General features: G+C 45.7%; 1 protein-coding gene across 2 annotated transcripts in view; it reads right to left on the reverse strand.

Moving 5' to 3' along the window:
- Window positions 1–3,836: 3,836 nt before the first annotated feature.
- The window catches only part of PPP2R2C (protein phosphatase 2 regulatory subunit Bgamma), a 209,346-nt gene continuing 191,347 nt past the window's right edge, over window positions 3,837–21,835 (reverse strand). For both annotated transcript variants that reach the window (XM_040420571.1, XM_040420570.1), the window contains 3 exons: window positions 9,084–9,253; window positions 5,058–5,149; window positions 3,837–4,417 (listed from right to left, as the gene is read on the reverse strand). In XM_040420571.1, coding sequence (XP_040276505.1) covers window positions 4,126–4,417; window positions 5,058–5,149; window positions 9,084–9,253 — 554 coding nt within the window. In that variant the 3' untranslated portion in view covers window positions 3,837–4,125. The remainder of the gene's footprint in view (window positions 4,418–5,057; window positions 5,150–9,083; window positions 9,254–21,835) is intronic.

Raw genomic sequence — 21,835 nt, forward strand, 5'->3', positions numbered from 1 at the left:
TAATGGGGTCCGGGGTTGCTCATCCCTATCATCTCCTAGCAACCATGCGTAAAAATCGCACCGCATCCGCACTTGCTTGCGATTTTCACGCAGCCCCATTTATTTCTATGGGGCCTGCGTTGCGTGAAAAAGGCAGAATATAGAACATGCTGCGATTTGCACGCAACGCACAAGTGATGCTTGAAAATCACCATCATCTGCACAGCCCCATTCAAGTGACTGGGTCCGGATTCAGTGCGGGTGCAATGCGTTCACCTCACACATTGCACCCGCGCGGGAAACTCCCCCGTGTGAAAGGGGCCTTTAAAACATGTGAAAATTAGTTGTCACCTAGGCTCTGCACCTCTGGCTATCAGGGATTAGGAACTTATCTTGTCATGTATGCCCCTCCCCTTTGTGAGCTCTCTTAGCCAATTAAAAAGCTGACATTGGTCATGTGACTCATATGTCTGCATTCGTGACTCTTCAGGAGAGACAAGGCATGTTTCTTCTGATCCCCTGATCAGCATCTTGGGGAGTAATTTAATAAATGCAAATGTGCCCGCTGTTTCAGTTTTGATAGGGCATGGCAAAGACGCCCTAATCTAGAGTTAACCACTTCTGGTAACAGATGCCCTTTAAAATTGATCTGTCACAATAGGAGCTTTCACATGGTCGTATTTGTTGGTGTAATTCTTCCTAAAAACTGGAAATGACCCCACTAAGACAGTGGTCTTCAATCGTTGGCTCTCGGGATGTTTTAAAACTACAACTCCCAGCATGCTTTGACAGTTTGAGGCGGCCCGGGAAATCCTGTGAGTTGTGGCTTCACAACCATTGGAGAGCAACATGTCAAGATGGAAAGTAGGCAATAAATACAGCCATGTAAACATGTCCTTACGTCTGGTGAAGGCAGCCATTTTGTGGACTAATCGAAAAAATGAGAAACTGGTCATTTGATACCACTTAAAAATGAGTCAGGTCTCAGGGGTATTGGCACGGCAGCACCTTGGCTGCCCACTGTCACAAAATGGTGTCCTTCACCGCGTGTAATAACGTGACGAAATTCTCACAGAACCGGCTTTAAAATGTAAACAATTTTTGTAGATTTTCTCTGGATTTCTGAAGCGCGTTGGAGAGATTTAAATCATGAACTGCATAGAGACGGTGAACTTCACGAGAGTTTCATGTACACTTCTCCCGTGTTTAATTAAAATTCAGCCAAGCAGCCAAAACAGAGTCATAATTAAGTAATACACGGTAATCCTGGAATAAATGTAGTGTGGAGAAAGTGCCCTGATGAGCAAAATAGAGCTGCAGCTTTAAGAAAAGATATTGTTTTTTTTCCTATTCGGTGCATAAAAACCATGCAGCAGTATCATATATATATATATATATATATATATATATACTTCACAATAAAACAAGAATAGGATTTTTTTTTCTTTACAGCTTTGTTTCCCCAAATTTTGATGTTATGCACAAACTATGATTTTATATTAAAAAAATGTGAAGTTGAAGTCCATGTTAAAGGGGTTCTTTGAGCTACAGATATTGATGACCTATCTTCAGGATAGGTCATCAATATCAGATTGGTGGGGGTCCGATATGTGGCAACCCCACCAATCAGCTGTTGTGGGCTGCCGTGGCACGAAAGCAGAAGGCTCCATCCACCAGAATACTGATTCTGCTCCCTTTTACTGGGATTTTAGCTGCCGTACCCAAAACAGCTGATCTGCGGGGTGGCAGGTGTCAGACCCCCACAATCTGATATTGATGACCTATCTAGAGGATAATAAATGAAGCCTGGATAACCTGTATAGTTTCTGTAAGCCTAGATGCAGCACTGACTCTTAAAGTAAATGGGTCATAGAGCTCCATAGGTTTCTGGACCATTTTAGTGCTGCTCAGAGATTCCTGGTACTCTCTGGTACAGTAGGCCTCATTTCTAAAAAAAAATAATAGAAACACTGAAGTATGCCTATGTGTTTGCCTATGTGATTTTAGATGGGCTTCCTTTGAAGAGAATTAAACTTTTCCTTCTCTACACGTAGAATTCTCTAGACTGAGGGGAGGGGTATAGGTTTTCATATTAGGCCCTCCTTCTTCATTGTAAACCTCTGACGTAAGAATACTTGAGGATCAATCAATGGATCTCAAAGTTGTAGTGAACCTCCTGAGCCTGAATGTAAAATCTGTACTATGGTCCCCTCCTACCATGTGCCACTCATAAAACTGGGTACTAATTGTGTGGCAGAGATGGGGCTTAGGACACCTTCAAGCACCAGACTCCAATTGCGACCTCTGAACCACGTATAGCTATGACATAGTTGCCAACAGTTCCCAATTTGCAGAGACTGTTTCTACTTTTCACACAGTCCTGACACATTTAGACTGCCCTCGGTCAAAATGGGTCGGGCTTCTGTAAGCCCTGCCCATAATTGCGTATTCCTGGGTGGGCTTGGGGCATTCTCAGGGCAGGGCTTACATACCCTGAATTTACCAACTACAATATTGGTAAATATGGGCCCCTAGTGGTTGTCAGTGGTATAACTATATGCCCACCTGGAATGATTTTTACCTATTCTATCCTACTGTATGATTCTGTGGCACATTCATTATTTTCAGTTTTTGGAAATTGCACTTACTCTAGTGGAAAATTATTTATTTCCAAACACTTTTTTTTTCTTTTTAATTTCCTGAAACACATGTAATTTAATTGTGGCAGAATGTTCCAAACTTTGCTGCATTAGAGGTTAAGCGTTTTTTGTGTAAATTATATATATTTACATCTATTTGAAATAATAATGGAATATGCACAAGCTTCCAGTACCTGAATTTACACATGCAAAAATGGATTTCATTTCCCCCTTTATTTGGTACGTATTATTTAGCCAAAAATATTAATTTCACTGCATGTTGACGTATAAGATAAATTGAAATCTTGAGTTTTCTAATATTGTGGTTCATGCATGTTGCTTTTTTATTTTATTTTTTTAACTAGAGTATTATGATGCAATATACAGACATGTAATATGTTTTTTTTTATATTATTAGTCTTGACTACACAATTTTTCATTAAACTGCACCAAGTCCAATTTATGTAGATAGTTCATAGACGCCACCAGAAATGCATGAGCCCCATATGGGCCAATGGTCAACTCCCTTTTATGTCCATCTATTTCTGAATTTGTAACCTATTAAGTACATTTGGTAGCCCCTTGAGAAATGCTTCTTTCAAGCACAGTGACCACCTGAGTCCTATGTATTTACACCTACATTGGGAACCATGTTTGTACCTAACCCTTTTATGTTAGAAGTCAAACTTCATAGCTTCCATGAAGTGACTGATGATTGGAAAGTAAGGTGGAAGCCAACAGGTAAGATTGGGCCTCCTATTTACCTGGGCCACTGGCATCAGTACCACCTCGAGGTTACCTTGTAGTAGGGATGAGCTTATCGATTCTTATGCTTCAGGAGCAGCAATTGTGTTGTAATGACGCATGCGCAGTCGCTGCTCTAGTAGCGGAAGCAGAGCCTCTGTGCTTGTGCCAATATTTGGATCAGCAGTGCAGGCGTTAGATTGTCGGGGCCTGGCGAGATATCCGTCCCTGCCACTCAATAGGTAGGGGGACATCGCTCACAGGTAAAGAACTCTTGCCACTGAGACAAATCAATTGGTTAGAATCAATTTGTTCATCTCTACTTAGTTTTTGAAAATAAAGCAAAATGAAAGTATGAAATAGAAATAATGTAATGGATATTATATGTATATCATATTTTTATTGTTTTATGGAACTTTCTGTATAATGAATAATGCTAAATGAAATAACTTAAAAGACTTGTACCCTCTTAAACAATCTTTTTGGCTAACTTTTTAATTCAACCCTTTTGTATAAGTTCTTTGTTTGCTGCAAAGCTCATATACTATATTATAATACAAGTGAAATAAATAAATGAAAAGAACAATGGGCAATGGGGAATGAAGGAGATCCCCACTGTTTTGAGGTTTATCTGTACAAGGAATTTAGAAAGACCATTGTAATAATCCCATCACCAAAGACACTATCCTGGGCAGGTCATCAAAATATGATTTGATGCCTTTGGAAAGGTCGGTTGAGAAATTACAAAAAAAAATTGGTAATCCTAGTGCATATCTGAGTTCACTTTATCCTGAAATATATACAGATTGTTTGTCGCTGCTATGGCAATGATGTTCTCAGTGGGATGCCAAGCTGTGTGCAAGATCTTCTTGGTGAAGTCCAGACTATCCACACTTATGTCATCTTTTCTTCTCTTGCCACCAACACACACCCTACGAGGTTTAAGGACCGCTCGTGGCTTGCTGCTCTCTCGTGAAGCTTCCAAGGTGACATCTCGTTTTGTGTTCCGGTCAAACATTCGAAAGAAGTTATTGTATGCCCCAGTCATGATGACACTAAAGGAAACCAACATAAAATATGTTTTTTCTATAGCTAAAAACCTATATAAACATAATATGCCCTTAACATTAATACACATAAGGTTTACTTTCAGAGTGTGAGGACTCCACAGCAACAGAAAGAACAACTCTCTGCCTCTAACACAGCAGGATATCCCATAAGACCTGAAGTCATGCAATGGCTTTGAATGTTTAAATTCTCTAGCATTTTACTTCTATACCATTTGCTGCTCCTTGTCCCAAAACTTTATTTTTATTATTCTTGATGTTTGTAATATTGATACTGTATTTCTTATCTCACTATTGCTAAACCTGGTTGGACTTGACTTTGACATAGTGCCAATGAGACCACTGTCCATTCAATAATCTAGCATGCCAAGAAGTGGCATGATCTTGGACTGAAGTGTTTTTGATTACTACAAAGCAACCAAATTGTTCCCAATGCATCTAATGTGAATTTACATATTCTTCACTCCAGGCAAATCCAGATTTAACTTCAGTTTGAGATTTGCTTGCATGCAGGTCTTCTGGGATATCCAGAACATCACAAAATAAATTAAATAAATTGACTGTATACATTGTCAACTTTTTCTCCAGAATAAAATAATAAAAATCTATGTTACGAGTAAATAATTACCTGTCAGAGCCATTCCAGGCACACTCAAACTTGTCAAATATGCAGTCATTCTCATACAGGGAACATAACTTGCTTCTAAGGTAATCATGAACCTATGGGAGGAGAGAGAATATAGGTGAAAATTCAACAACATTCATTTACCTTAAAGGTGTTTTCAGGGATTTTAAAACTTAAAGGGGTTGTTCCATGAAAAATATTCTCCAGTTTTCAAACCAGCACCTGGATTTGAATACTTTTGTAATTGCATGGAATTAAAAATTTTGTATATCCAGTGAGCTATTCACTAAAATGTATCTGTATAGTGCCACTTCATTTCTTATTTCTTTGACCGGCTCAATAAGATGGTCGCACATGCTCAGTTTCATCCTTCAACTGCCTCCTGAGCTGTGATAGGTAGAGCATGGACACGCCCCCTTAGCTGCAGCAGAAAAGACACTCCCCTTGAGCTGTCAGCTTGATGTAAATCTAGCAGAGCAATGAATGGGGAGATCTCTGGATCCATGTGAGGTACAGGGCTGGTTCTGGCTTTGTTAGAAAGAGATTGTCATGTATTATATGATGTCTTATTTTCATTTTTACATTATTCATGGGATAACGCCTTTAAGACCTATCTTCAGGATAGGCCATCAATATCTGATGTGTGGGGGTCCAGCACCCCCACATTACCACTGATTAGCTGTTTTAGACTAGATCCGGCCCAGAAGTCGGAGCAGTGCTGTACTCATTCCTCAGTGGTACACCGCTGAAGACAGTGATTAGCTGTAGCGGTCATGTACCGTACACTTGCATGTTACCGTCACTGTGTCAGTGACCCCTGCAGCCAAACACCATCCTCAGCAGTATACAGCCACATCAGTGCATGGCCCTGCTGCAGTGGCAGGAGAACTGGTGGCGCTCAGAATGGTGCAGAGAAAGAGGTAAGTATAGCATCATTTTTTATTTTTCACCATTCAGGGGCTTGTCCGAGATTTGTACTAAAACAATGGACGGCTGCCCAGGTTTTCTCAATAACCAGATGGGAAATATTGTTTACTACTTCACTTTACTGTAAGAAAGAATTATATAAAAATAAGTGGTGTCCTGATAAATTTTACCGTATTTTAGATCTGCAGTGAATGGGACTGTACTGCACTTTCCTTGCACAAATGTACAGAGGCTTGCTAGCTCCAGCATGCAGTGGCTTCTTCTATCAGCTGATCTGACTCCTGGTACCACCACTAATCTGAAATTAATGACCAGATCATCATTACTTAAAGGGGTTATCTCATCATGGACAATGGGGGCATATCGCTAGGATATGCCCCCATTGTCTTATAGGTGCGGGACCCACCCCTGGGACACGCACCTATATAGAGAACCGAGACCCGCAAGGTGGTGGCTGGAGGACTCCGGTCCGGCCACCACCAAGCCGGCTCCCCATAGAAGTGAATGGTAGAGCACCGCGCATGTGCGGCCCTCGTTCCCATTCATTTCTATGGAAATAGCCGAGCCAGCACTCAGCTATTTTCGCCAGCCCCATAGAAAGTGAATGGAGGGCGGCTGTACATGCGCGGTGCACCCTACTTCACTTGCGGGGCTCCGTTCTTAATATAGGTGCGGGTCCCAGCTGTGGGACCCGCACCTATAAGACAATGGGGGCATATCTTAGCGATATGCCCCCATTGTCAATGATGAGACAACCCCTTTAAAGGATAACATTTAGATCCTAATTTCAATTTTCATATATGTAGTTACGAATAGCATGATATTCCAGAATCAGTTACTATTAGACTGACTTACCCCATATTTAATAAGATTCAGCCCTTAGCAACCAGTCTGCATAAAACTGCAATTTCACTATTCAGTTAAGATGGCCGCCACTGCCCTCACCCTGAGGCTAATCCCACCTGCCCTCACTAGCCAGTAACAATAGCCCCCCAAAAGTTTCAGTAACTAGAGCCCTCCCCCCTAAAGGGTTAATCTCCTGCAGCACAGAGGGGTCCTCTTACCACATGTTGCTTTCATTTATACACTGAGCAGATGGCAGATCTCCCTTCCCTGGTCTGTGCTGCTCCAACTCTGCATTCTCCAAGTCTGCTGAGTGAGGGAGCGTCTGCCAAGCGCAGGGACAGGGAGAAGTGCACACAGCCCAGGCACTGTTATCAGCTGCTGGGGAGGACCTGGCTTTAATCATTTACTTACAGTCCCTGGCTGTCAGTAATGTGACCTTGCACGCTGCGTGCTCCGTCTATCAACAGATAGACGGACCATGCCTAGCAACCCTATTTTAAGCACAGGTAAAAGTAGGCAGTACAGGTAACAAAAATGTGGAATTAAGGGGTAATTGAATACACAGTGAAAAGTTGAAATAGGGCCACCAAGGTGATATTAATCACCACAATCCAATACTCTAAAAAAATACGACAGTTATCCTTTAATCCCTGGAAACCCCTTTATGAAAATGATCCAATCCCCTATTTAAAATAGTAAAGTTTTCTCCTGATTTTTTCATCAGAAGTCCCTAATACATGTACAAATGCTTAACATGAAAATAAATAAAAAAATACCATTATTGGTTGAACCCTTTGAACCATTTTCATATTAAATCATACAAATTAGTTTAAGCATTTGCTCTACAAACTAGGTGGACTTTTTTCTAACTTAAAGGGATAATCCTATGAATAATGTAAAAAAATTAAAATCAGACATCATATAGTACATGACAATACCTTTCTAAAAAGCTAGAACCAGCCCTGTACCTCACATGGATCCAGAGATCTCCCCATTCATTGCTCTGCTTTATATCAAGCTGGCAGCTCAAGGGGAGTGTCTTTTCTGCTGCAGCTCAGGGGGCATGTCTCAGCTCTCCCTATCACAGCTCAGGAGGCGTGTCCATGTTCTCCCTATCACAGCTCAGGAGGCAATTGAAAGATAAAACTGAGCATGTGCGGCCTTCTTAATGAGCCATTTAAAGAAATAAGAAATTAAGTGGCACTATACAGATACATTTTATTGAATAACTCAGTAGCTATGCAAATTTTTAAATTACATGCAATTACAAAAGTATTCACATCCAGGTGCTGGTTTTACAACTGTAGAATATTTTTCGTGTGACAACCCCTTTAAGGTAAAGATGTTCTATACAGTAAGAGCAGGGGCAGACAAGGACAGTGAGTCCGTGAACTAAACCCACCCTACTGTCCCTACCTACTTTCAGTATGAGTCTTAAACTGCAGAACTGCAACTGTATGATGGTCCCTACTCTATATAGGTGCAGAGATGAACAACAACACAGACAAAGGCAAAGTCGTCACAAATGGGTCAGAAACAGATGGGCTACACAGTACCAAAATCGAGAGACAAGAAGGGTCAGGAGACAAGACAGGATCAGAAGCACAGAATATCAATCAGCAAACCAGGAACAACATTAGTGAGCAAAATGACCATCAATGGCAATGGTTTCATTACAATAGGGGATTTACATAGAGAGTTAGGCCCCGGAACAGAATCTGATCGGTCCAGTGACCTGACTCTCCATAGGTCAACCAACAAACAAAAAAGTTAATGGGCTGTCATTCTGCCCACTGTCTATCTCCTCAGCGAATGTGGGCTGCGGGGAGAAAGCAGAGCATTGCGACCAGTAACTAAGGACACGGCCGTGTCATTAGGGAGCATGGCTCAGCAACACGTCTCTCCCGTGCCAAAACTGAGGTACATGCCACGAGCCTGGACAGGTAAGTTTATTACATGTACCTAAAATTATCTTCATAAAAATATGTGTATCAAGCCGTCCCCTCATTACCAATTTGATAGCTGTCATCTGTGAGAAACAGATAATTTCCCTACAGTGCCACCACAAGGGAAATAAAGCATTACACCCGGTCTACTGAAATCAATGGTCTCTCCCTCTAAGGTTGGGTCCTCCAGAGCAAGAGCTACTCTTTGTAGCCACTCTCCATTCTAGATAATAGATGACAGTCCTGAAAGCCACAAAGTTTGTGATGGGTTGCAACCACACAACACCCTTCAGCTATAGAACTGACTTACCTGGTATGTCTCAATGGGTTTGGTTTCCATGTTTAGATCCCAAACTTTGACTGTGAGGTAATCACGTGTAAGCATGTAACGACCGCTGTGACTGAATTTGACATCAGAAACTGATGAGATGATTTCAGAAAAGAATGATCTGTTGCTGGGGTCCTCTGGTTCTTCATAAACTGTAAGGAAGAATAGGTTATTATACTGACATGATATTTAGTCCCAACCTAAGAACACACAGTGATAAAGGGGTTATTCAAAGAATAAAACATTAAACTGTTCTGAAGACAGTGGTATAATATCCGAGAATAACCATGGAGATTAGTAGCTTCCAACACCCTATGAGCTACCCACCCCTCATCCAATAGCTATTGACCGAACTCTTGTTCATCACGCCGCTGTTTGGTCTGATTCCACCATAAATAGCTACATGGTGTTGAGCTGACATGTTTATTTCAATGAGTAGTAAGTAGTTCAATGGGAAGAAGTTGAAATCCAATATGCCAGATCCTGGCAGTAAGGGAGAGTCCCAAAAACATTAGATTGTCTGGCGATCCCCCTGAAATCAACAGGCTTTGCTGACTTTTAGACATCTTTACTCATTATCTATCAAGAATTGCATTGTCAATATGACTAGGTCCCTCTTGACACCTTAAAAGGGGGTTTCCAATCGGATGGTCCAGCCGATGGATCAGGTGGTCCACACACTTATACTGTACCGTGTTCTCTTGATATGTCACAATTTAATTAAGCATCTTTATACCATTGACCACCTCCCATAGACTGTTTAAGCCCTGCACTGCAAGGGACCAGACCATCCTTCATAGGTTCACATTTTTTAATCAGTTTACGCCAAAATGCTCCCTAAAAAGTCACAATTTGCACAAAAAGTCACAAATTGTTCACTGTACTTGCCAAAATTTGGAATGGTTTACCAGGTGGGGCATGGCTTAAAACATTTAGACTGATTTATCAATACTAAATCCAGAAAATGCCACACATTTTGTGAAATATCTAGGCCTGCTCAGAGCACTGGTAGATTTCTGACTTTCTGGGACAGTCCAAAATGTGCCCACGTTATTAAGATGCATGCACCTTTTAATACATTTGACACACTTCACTCCAATCTCTTTATTTAGACTGGCATATGAAATGGTAATCTTAATAAGTTTGCCCCATAGTGTTTTTCATACTGTGTCAAACTCAGAATCTTACACCTGGAGGACAGCAACGCTATCAGTGTCTTCACTGTGAAACGTATCAGATCCCCCACTAGGCTTTATGGCCTCTATCCAGCAGTATCCCCAAACTTTCACACCAGGCTTGGACTTTCACACAATGTGCATCCAGTATGGTGCATATGCCCCTTCTTTCAGCTGGAGTAAATATTCGGTTCACTGCCCTAGCCCTTTATCTAAATACTAGGGTTAAAGTATAGTGGTTTGTAAGTGCCTTGCCTGGCACTTAAAATCCAAGTCACTTGCCCTGTCATGACCTTTCTATTTACACCTCTGTTTATTCCCCAAACTCACATTTTTTTGAACAGAATTTAGCCTGATTGCAGATGCCCTGGCTATTCCCATCTATAAACGAGTAACCATATGTCTACTGATGGACAAACCACTAAGCACGCCATTTGCCCAATTTAAGCTGTTGCGGATGATACAGCTGCTGGAATACGTCTTATATTTGGTTCCTCTCCTCCCATTAGACTTATATGCTTCCATTTATAGTGCTATGATCTGTTTATTCATTAAAGATATATTGTTGATGTCTGTAGACCAATGAAGTCTCTGATTCTCCTCTATCCGAAGACAGTGTATGATAAAAAAAAAGAGGAAATTCCGAGATTGTGGATAAGTAGTATTCTGTATTAACAGATGATTACCGTCTGAGTGGGTGGGGGAGGCAGGACTCACAGGCTTTCTCTATGAGTGGACAGCGAAGCAGGACTCACATGCTTTATCTTTGGTTGGGTGGGGAAGCAGGATTTACAAGCTTTTGCTATCAGTGGGTGGAGAAAGCAGGACTTTCTCTATGAGTGGGCTGCAGGAAACATGACTGACAGGCTTTTTCTATGAGTGGGCTGGGAGAAGAAGGACTCACAGGCTTTCTCTATGAGTGGGAAGGAGAAGCAGGTCTCACAGGCTTTCTCTATGAGTGGGCTGGGAGAAGCAGGACTCACAGGTTCTCTCTTTGAGTGGGCTGGAAGAAGCAGGACTCACAGGTTTTCTCTATAAGTGGGAAGGAGAAGCAGGTCTCACAGGCTTTCTTTATGAGTGGGCTGGGAGAATCAGGACTCACAGGCTTTATCTATGAGTGGGCTGGGGAAGCAGGACTTACAGGCTTTCTCTATGAGTGGGCTGCAGGAAACATGACTGACAGGCTTTTTCTATGAGTGGGCTGGGAGAAGAAGGACCCACAGGCTTTCTCTATGAGTGGGAAGGAGAAGCAGGTATCACAGGCTTTCTTTATGAGTGGGCTAGAAGAAGCAGGTCTCACAGGCTTTCTTTATGAGTGGACTGGGGCAGGCAGGACTCACAGGCTCTCTCTGTAAGTCCTAGCAGCAGATAATCAGTTTTTAACATAAAAATGTCCTGACAGATCCACTTTAAGAAATGAGGCAGTGGCACTTTAGATACAAGCAGTCTAGAGGCACCTAAATGTATAAATCAGGGTGGCTGAAAATCATTTTTGTAATTGGGTTAAAAATGTATGTTTGGCTTTTTCAAGCTGCTTGCATTCTAGCTTAGTCCTGCTCAGTGTGAAACCCATCTCAGTTCTGTAGCCCCTCTGTCTGTTCTCCTGAATACAAGTTTGAGCTGACAAATTATGACCAAAATAAACTTAAATAAAAAAGGGATGTAAGCTTTATGAACATTTAGGAGATTGGTTGAAAATATTAAAAAAATCCCAATAAAAATGATTTTTAGCCTTTAACTATATGCTGGCAAAGGTGGCACTTATTACAGTGACAAATTGAGGTACAACCTCATCAAAAAACATGCCTCGTCAGTAAGGTCTTCTTTCTCTCCCTTGTTTGTTTTACCTTTTCTTTTTGCTTACGTCAGATACTATTGTTATCTGTATGTGTACTTATTTGAATATGTTGGTCTTTTTTGCCATTGGAAGATACTTGAAACTAAATGAGTAGTTTTTTTTGTTTTTTCTATAATTATATATCTCTGCTTCTCCTTCCATGTACACACTCCAGTCTGTTTCTTCAGATGGCTGGGTGCTGTTTATAGATCGATGTGGGTGGAATGCTCCCTCTAGGAGAGGACGCTACAAATTAGTATATAATTTGCATAGATTAAGTTTAGTTTTACATTACTGCATCTGTATTTTTGGTTTGTTATTTTCTCTAATTTCATTAAAGGGGTTTTCCAAGACTTTTTAACTGATGACCTATCCTCTGGTATCTGATCTGTGGGGGTCTGACACCTGGGACTCCGGCGGATCAGCCGTTTGAGAAGGCCCTGTGGCCTTCATACAGCTTACCAAGCACAGTGCTGTAGATTGTATAATGACTATGCATGGTATCACAACTCAGCCCCATTCACTTATATGGAATTGATTGCACGTTGGTGTAACAGCGGCTGCTGTGCGCCGCTGTTCCCCTGCTTACCGCCACGGTCCCGGGCGCGGTGTTCAGCTGTGATCTGCGACCAGTGCTTCCCATTCACCACTGCAGTCCTGGGCTCTGTCTGTGTGGGTGCTGTTGTTCTAGGATCCGCTCCACAGTTTGCTCTCAGCCCTGGCCACAACATGCTAGCTGCTTGTTTCCTGCAGCACTTCCCTAAGGGCCGATGCCCGTCACTTACTGGACTTTAAGGGTTAGGTCATGTGACCTCGCTGACCTATCCTAGCCCTCCTGCACATATATAAGTGGCTTAGCCCCTTTCCCAGATGCCTCAGTGTCAAGGTCCTTGTGTCCTGCTAAGGTTCCTGGTTTCAGCTTGTGTTCCTGACTTGTATCTGTATTCCTGGACTCTGTTAAATCCCTACCTGCTTGCCTTGACTCTCCTGTTGCCGACTCAGATTGCCTGACCTGTACCTGTGCCGCCTGCCCTGACCTTTTGCCTGTCTGACTACGTCTCTGCCTCATCCCTTGGTACTGCACCTCTGGTACCTTTCTCAGGTACCTCCTGGTCCGCCTGGACCAGCTGCCTTGTGTGCCTATCCTCCTCAAGAGGTAGTGACCTGGTGTTCCCCTCAGGAAAGTCTATCCCCACCATCAGGGGTGCTGTGAAGATCCAGGGATTCACTTAGACAATGACCTTAGAGGAGGTAGGACATGTGGAACAGTGGGTTCACACCCGCTGGTTCGTGACAGTACACTGAGGCCATGGACCCCGCTGGTTATCCCAGGCCTGTCGTTCAGGAATTGTTACTTGAAGTTAGGCGTCAGAGCGAACGTCAGGATGTCATTATGCAGTTCATGCAAAATGTTGCTGCTCGTCTGGATGCCATCTTCTCTTCAGCTACTGCAGTGTCGCCAAGCACTGCTACCCCAGCAATAACCACACCAGTGAATCCGGATTTGTGTGCCTCTGGTGTGCAACTCCCTCTGCCATCCCGCTATGATGGAGATCCAAAAACCTGTTGTGGATTCCTGAACCAGTGCCTGATCCACTTTGAGTTGCATGGGCAGAAGTTTCCCACTGAGCGGTTCAAGGTTGCCTTCATTGTGTCCCTACTGTCTGATGAGGCCCTTGCTTGGGCAAATCCTATTTGGGAACATGGAGGTCCAGAGACCACCAATCTGCAGTCCTTCCTGGCTACCTTCCGGCTGGTCTTTGAAGAGCCCGGCCTCATGACCTCTGCTGCATCAGCTCTGCTGCGTCTACAACAGGGTTCCTCATCTGTGGGTCAGTACGCCATCCAGTTTTGTACCCTGACTGCCGAACTTGCATGGAAGAATGAGGCTCAACTGGTGGTGTTCTAGGAGGGCCTTTCTAACCGGATTAAGGATGAATTAGCTGGTCGAGACCATCCGTCTACTCTGAATGATCTGATCACCTTGGCCACAAGGATAGATATGCGTTTCAGGGAACGTTCTAAAGAGATCACATGCACCAGAAGACCACATTATTTGGCTCCATCCTTCCAGAGGCCAGTTCTTCCTCTAGTGTCCACCCCATCTGAAGAGCCCATGCAAATAGAGCGCCTTCGATTGTCTGACCAGGAACGTTTACACCACAAAGCAGAGAATCTGTGTCTGTATTATGGAGGCAATGCCCACTTTGTGCGTAATTGTCCACAGAAGCCGGAAAACGCCAATGTCTAGGGTCAGTTGGAGAGGTGGTCCTAGACAAGGAGAAGTCCTCTCCGAAACTTTCAGTTCTGGTGACTCTCTCTCTCACAAGGGAGTCACACAGTCTGTGCCTACATTTTTGGACTCTGGGCTAGCCGATAACTTCATTCAGCAAGCTCTGGTCCATCAGTACTGGCTTCCTACCATCCGTCTAGATAGGCCTCTGTAAGTTGCTTCCGTAAATAGACTGCCACTTCCTGAACCTGTGCTTTCTGTTACTATGCCCCTTAAGTTGCAAACAGGGGTTCTGCATTCAGAGATGATCTCCTTCTATGTGCTGTCAGCGTCTGTGAATCTGATTATCCTTGGTCTTCCCTGGCTGCGTCAGCACACTCCTGTTCTGGACTAGCACTCCGGTCAGATTCTGCGTTGGAGATCATCCTGCCAGTCCACCTGCTTATCAGAGGTCCGACCTGCTTCCTCGCCAACTCTACATGTGGACCTGTCTGGACTTCCGCAGCAGTATGCCAGTTTTGCAGATGTCTTCAGCAAGAAAGAGGCCGAGACCCTGCCTACTCATCGTCCTTATGATTCTCTGATTGACCTTCTGCCTGATGCCACTCCTCCTCATGGTCGAGTCTACCAACTCTCACTTCCTGAGACCCAAGCGATGTCTGATTACATTAAGGAGAATCTCGAGATGGGGTTTATCCGGAAATCTACTTCACCAGCCGGTGCGGGGTTCTTCTTTGTGCAGAAAAAAGATGGATCCTTACAGCCCTGTATTGACTATCGAGGTCTGAAAAAGGTCACAGTCAAGAATCGATACCCTGTTCCGCTAATCTCGAAACTTTTTGGGTCCTGCTCTATGTCTGCGTGATAGTGTACCGAGATGATATACTGATCAATTCTCCAGATTTGACCACTCACCGGAAGCATGTACTTTTGGTTTTACAGCGGTTGAGAGAGAATCGACTTTATGCCAAAATCGAGAAATGCATCTTTGAAAAATCTACCGTACCGTTCCTCAAATACATAATCTCGGATGCCGGGTTGCAGATTGATCCTGAAAAATTGAATGCAGTAATGGACGAGCCCCGGCCACAGGGTCTTTGTGCTATACAGCGCTTCCTTGGATTTGCTAATTTTCACAGTCAGTTCATCCCAAATTTTTCATCTCTTACATCTCCGAACTCCGCTCTTACTAAGAAAGGGGTGAATGCTAGAGACTGGACTCCTGATGCGGAGGCCGACTTCCCATTCACCGCTGCAGTCCTGGGCTCTGTCTGTGTGGGTGCTGTTGTTCTGGGATCCGCTCCACAGTTTGCTCTCAGCCGTGGCCACAGCATGTTTGCTGCTTGTTTCCTGCAGAACTTCCCTAAGGGCCGGCGCACGTCACTTCCTGGACTTTATGGGTTAGGTCATGTGACCTCTCTGACCTATCCTAGCCCTCCTGCGCATATATAAATGGCTCAGCCCCCTTCCCAGATGCCTCAGTGTCAAGGTCCTTGTGTCCTGCTAAGGTTCCTGGTTTCAGCTTGTGTTCTTGTGTTCCTGACTAGAGTTGAGCCAACACCTGGATGTTCGGGTTCGAGAAGTTCGGCCGAACTTCCCGGAAATGTTCGGGTTCGGGATCCGAACCCGAACCGAACTTCGTCCCGAACCCGAACCCCATTGAAGTCAATGGGGACCCGAACTTTTGGGCACTAAAAAGGCTGTAAAACAGCCCAGGAAAGAGCTAGAGGGCTGCAAAAGGCAGCAACATGTAGGTAAATCCCCTGCAAAAAAATGTGGATAGGGAAATGAATTTAAAAAAAAATAAAAAATAAAAGAAAAGACCCAATATCAATTGGACAGAGGTCCCATAGCAGAGAATATGGCTTCACGTCAGCAGAGAATCAGTCTCTTCATGCCATAGCAGAGAATCTGGCTTCATGTCACCCACCACTGGAAGAGGCCACTGTCACACATTTAGGCCCAGGCACCCAGGCAGAGGAGAGAGGTCCCGTAACAGAGAATCTGGCCTTATGTCAGCGCAGAATCTGTCTTCATGTCATAGCAGAGAATCAGGCTTCACGTCACCCACCACTTGAACAGGCCACTGTCACATATTTAGGCCCAGGCACCCAGGCAGAGGAGAGAGGTCCCGTAACAGAGAATCTGGCCTTATGTCAGCGCAGAATCTGTCTTCATGTCATAGCAGAGAATCAGGCTTCACGTCACCCACCACTGGAACAGGCCACTGTCACACATTTAGGCCCAGGCACCCAGGCAGAGGAGAGAGGTCCCGTAACAGAGAATCTGGCCTTATGTCAGCGCAGAATCTGTCTTCATGTCATAGCAGAGAATCAGGCTTCACGTCACCCACCACTGGAACAGGCCACTGTCACACATTTAGGCCCAGGCACCCAGGCAGAGGAGAGTGGTCCCGTAACAGAGAATCTGGCCTTATGTCAGCGCAGAATCTGTCTTCATGTCATAGCAGAGAATCAGGCTTCACGTCACCCACCACTGGAACAGGCCACTGTCACACATTTAGGCCCAGGCACCCAGGCAGGGGAGAGAGGTCCCGTAACAGAGAATCTGGCCTTATGTCAGCGCAGAATCTGTCTTCATGTCATAGCAGAGAATCAGGCTTCACGTCACCCACCACTGGAACAGGCCACTGTCACACATTTAGGCCCAGGCACCCAGGCAGAGGAGAGAGGTCCCGTAACAGAGAATCTGGCCTTATGTCAGCGCAGAATCTGTCTTCATGTCATAGCAGAGAATCAGGCTTCACGTCACCCACCACTGGAACAGGCCACTGTCACACATTTAGGCCCAGGCACCCAGGCAGAGGAGAGAGGTCCCGTAACAGAGAATCTGGCCTTATGTCAGCGCAGAATCTGTCTTCATGTCATAGCAGAGAATCAGGCTTCACGTCACCCACCACTGGAACAGGCTACTGTCACACATTTAGGCCCAGTCACCCAGGCAGAGGAGAGAGGTCCCGTAACAGAGAATCTGGCCTTATGTCAGCGCAGAATCTGTCTTCATGTCATAGCAGAGAATCAGGCTTCACGTCACCCACCACTGGAACAGGCCACTGTCACACATTTAGGCCCAGGCACCCAGGCAGAGGAGAGAGGTCCCGTAACAGAGAATCTGGCCTTATGTCAGCGCAGAATCTGTCTTCATGTCATAGCAGAGAATCAGGCTTCACGTCACCCACCACTGGAACAGGCTACTGTCACACATTTAGGCCCAGTCACCCAGGCAGAGGAGAGAGGTCCCGTAACAGAGAATCTGGCCTTATGTCAGCGCAGAATCTGTCTTCATGTCATAGCAGAGAATCAGGCTTCACGTCACCCACCACTGGAACAGGCCACTGTCACATATTTAGGCCCAGGCACCCAGGCAGAGGAGAGAGGTCGCGTAACAGAGAATCTGGCCTTATGTCAGCGCAGAATCTGTCTTCATGTCATAGCAGAGAATCAGGCTTCACGTCACCCACCACTGGAACAGGCCACTGTCACATATTTAGGCCCAGGCACCCAGGCAGAGGAGAGAGGTCGCGTAACAGAGAATCTGGCCTTATGTCAGCGCAGAATCTGTCTTCATGTCATAGCAGAGAATCAGGCTTCACGTCACCCACCACTGGAACAGCCCACTGTCACACATTTAGGCCCCGGCACCCAGACAGAGGAGAGGTTCATTCAACTTTGGGTTGCCCCGCAATATAATGGTAAAATGAAATTAAAAATAGTATTGAATGAGGAAGTGCCCTGGAGTAGAATAATATATTGTTAAGGGGAGGTAGTTAATATCTAATCTGCACAAGGGATGGACAGGTCCTGTGGGATCCATGCCTGGTTCATTTTTATGAACGTCAGCTTGTCCACATTGGCTGTAGACAGGCGGCTGCGTTTGTCTGTAATGACGCCCCCTGCCGTGCTGAATACACGTTCAGACAAAACGCTGGCCGCCGGGCAGGCCAGCACCTCCAAGGCATAAAAGGCTAGCTCTGGCCACGTGGACAATTTGGAGACCCAGAAGTTGAATGGGGCCGAACCATCAGTCAGTACGTGGAGGGGTGTGCACAGGTACTGTTCCACCATGTTAGTGAAATGTTGCCTCCTGCTAACACGTTCCGTATCAGGTGGTGGTGCAGTTAGCTGTGGCGTGGTGACAAAACTTTTCCACATATCTGCCATGCTAACCCTGCCCTCAGAGGAGCTGGGTGTGACACAGCTGCGTTGGCGACCTCTTGCTCCTCCTCTGCCTTCGCCTTGGGCTTCCACTGGTTCCCCTGTGACATTTGGGAATGCTCTCAGTAGCGCGTCTACCAACGTGCGCTTGTACTCGCGCATCTTCCTATCACGCTCCAGTGTAGGAAGTAAAGTGGGCACATTGTCTTTGTACCGGGGATCCAGCAGGGTAGCAACCCAGTAGTCCGCACACGTTAAAATGTGGGCAACTCTGCTGTCGTTGCGCAGGCACTGCAGCATGTAGTCGCTCATGTGTGCCAGGCTGCCCAGAGGTAAGGACAAGCTGTCCTCTGTGGGAGGCGTATCGTCATCGTCCTGTGTTTCCCCCCAGCCACGCACCAGTGATGGGCCCGAGCTGCTTTGGGTGCCACCCCGCTGTGAACATGCTTCATCCTCATCCTCCTCCACCTCCTCCTCATCCTCGTCCTCCTCGTCCTCCAGTAGTGGGCCCTGTCTGGCCACATTTGTACCTGGCCTCTGCTGTTGCAAAAAACCTCCCTCTGAGTCACTTCGAAGAGACTGGCCTGAAAGTGCTAAAAATGACCCCTCTTCCTCCTCTTCCTCCTGGGCCACCTCCTCTTCCATCATCGCCCTAAGTGTTTTCTCAAGGAGACATAGAAGTGGTATTGTAACGCTGATAACGGCGTCATCGCCACTGGCCATGTTGGTGGAGTACTCGAAACAGCGCAACAGGGCACATAGGTCTCGCATGAAGGCCCAGTCATTGGTGGTGAAGTGTGTCTGATCCGCAGTGCGACTGACCCGTGCGTGCTGCAGCTGAAACTCCACTATGGCCTGCTGCTGCTCGCACAGTCTGTCCAGCATATGCAAGGTGGAGTTCCACCTGGTGGGTACGTCGCATATGAGGCGGTGAGCGGGAAGGCCGAAGTTACGCTGTAGCGCAGACAGGCGAGCAGCGGCAGGGTGTGAACGCCGGAAGCGCGAACAGACGGCCCGCACTTTATGCAGCAGCTCTGACATGTCGGGGTAGTTGCGAATGAACTTCTGCACCACCAAATTCAGCACATGCGCCAGGCAAGGGATGTGCGTCAAACCGGCTAGTCCCAGAGCTGCAACGAGATTTCGCCCATTATCGCACACCACCAGGCCGGGCTTGAGGCTCACCGGCAGCAACCACTCGTCGGTCTGTTGTTCTATACCCCGCCACAACTCCTGTGCGGTGTGGGGCCTGTCCCCCAAACATATGAGTTTCAGAATGGCCTGCTGACATTTACCCCGGGCTGTGCTGAAGTTGGTGGTGAAGGTGTGTGGCTGACTGGATGAGCAGGTGGAAGAAGAGGAGGAGGAAGCTGAGTAGGAGGAGGAGGAGACAGGAGGCAAAGAATGTTGCCCTGCGATCCTTGGCGGCGGAAGGACGTGCGCCAAACAGCTCTCCGCCTGGGGCCCAGCCGCCACTACATTTACCCAGTGTGCAGTTAGGGAGATATTGCGTCCCTGGCCGTGCTTACTGGTCCACGTATCTGTGGTTAGGTGGACCTTGCCACAGATGGCGTTGCGCAGTGCACACTTGATTTTATCGGACACTTGTTTGTGCAGGGAGCAGAAGAGGCAGCAGGGGGAGCCTGAGTGACTTCCTTGTTTTTAAGGTGTTTACTCCACTGCAGTTCATGCTTTGCATGCAGGTGCCTGGTCATGCAGGTTGTGCTAAGGTTCAGAACGTTAATGCCTCGCTTCAGGCTCTGATGGCACAGCGTGCAAACCACTCGGGTCTTGTCGTCAGCACATTGTTTGAAGAAGTGCCATGCCAGGGAACTCCTTGAAGCTGCCTTTGGGGTGCTCGGTCCCAGATGGCGGCGGTCAGTAGCAGGCGGAGTCTCTTGGCGGCGGGTGTTCTGCTTTTGCCCACTGCTCCCTCTTTTGCTACGCTGTTGGCTCGGTCTCACCACTGCCTCTTCCTCCGAACTCTGAAAGTCAGTGGCACGACCTTCATTCCATATGGGGTCTAGGACCTCATCGTCCCCTGCATCGTCTTCCACCCAGTCTTGATCCCTGACCTCCTGTTCAGTCTGCACACTGCAGAAAGACGCAGCAGTTGGCACCTGTGTTTCGTCATCATCAGAGACGTGCTGAGGTGGTATTCCCATGTCCTCATCATCAGGAAACATAAGTGGTTGTGCGTTAGTGCATTCTATCTCTTCCACCCCTGGTGAAGAGCTAGGTGGATGCCCTTGGGAAACCCTGGCAGCAGAGTCTTCAAACAGCATAAGAGACTGCTGCATAACTTGAGGCTCAGACAGTTTCCCTGATATGCATGGGGGTGATGTGACAGACTGATGGGCTTGGTTTTCATGCGCCATCTGTGCGCTTTCTGCAGAAGACTGGGTGGGAGATAATGTGAACGTGCTGGATGCACTGTCGGCCACCCAATTGACTAATGCCTGTACCTGCTCAGGCCTTACCATCCTTAGAACGGCATTGGGCCCCACCAAATATCCCTGTAAATTCTGGCGGCTACTGGGACCTGAGGTAGTTGGTACACTAGGACGTGTGGCTGTGGCAGAACGGCCACGTCCTCTCCCAGCACCAGAGGGTCCACTAACACCACGACCATGTCCACATCTGCGTCCGCGTCCCTTATTAGATGTTTTCCTCATTGTTCCCGTTCACCACAATTTTGAGAATGGCAAATTTGGGAATAGTTTTTCAACCCAGAACAAAAAGTGTGCTTTTACGGTCACTACAAATAACTTGACCAGCTAAAACAGTACAGATTTGGTTGAATAGAAATGTGAGGCCTGTTTTTTTTTTGCGCTGTGTGACAGGTATAGGTTTAATCACAGAATCAGACTTCTATCTTCACGGTAGCGTGTGTCTTAGGTTTTTCTGAATGACACTATCAGCACCTTCAATGTAAGATATCCTTTTTGGGATAGATTTCAAGTAGGCCTCATATACCAGAAACTAGTTATTTTGAGAATGGCAAATTTGGGAATAGTTTTTCAACCCAGAACAAAAAGTGTGCTTTTACAGTCACTACAAATAACTTGACCAGCTAAAACAGTACAGATTTGGTTGAATAGAAATGTGAGGCCTGTTTTTTTTTTGCGCTGTGTGACAGGTATAGGTTTAATCACAGAATCAGACTTCTATCTGCACGGTAGCGTGTGTCTTAGGTTTTTCTGAATGACACTATCAACACCTTCAATGTAAGATATCCTTTTTGGGATAAATTTCAAGTAGACCTCATATACCAGAAACTAGTTATTTTGAGAATGGCAAATTTGGGAATAGTT

Source organism: Bufo bufo, chromosome 2 (genome assembly GCF_905171765.1).
Source record: "Bufo bufo chromosome 2, aBufBuf1.1, whole genome shotgun sequence".
NCBI classification, from domain to species: Eukaryota; Metazoa; Chordata; class Amphibia; order Anura; family Bufonidae; genus Bufo; species Bufo bufo.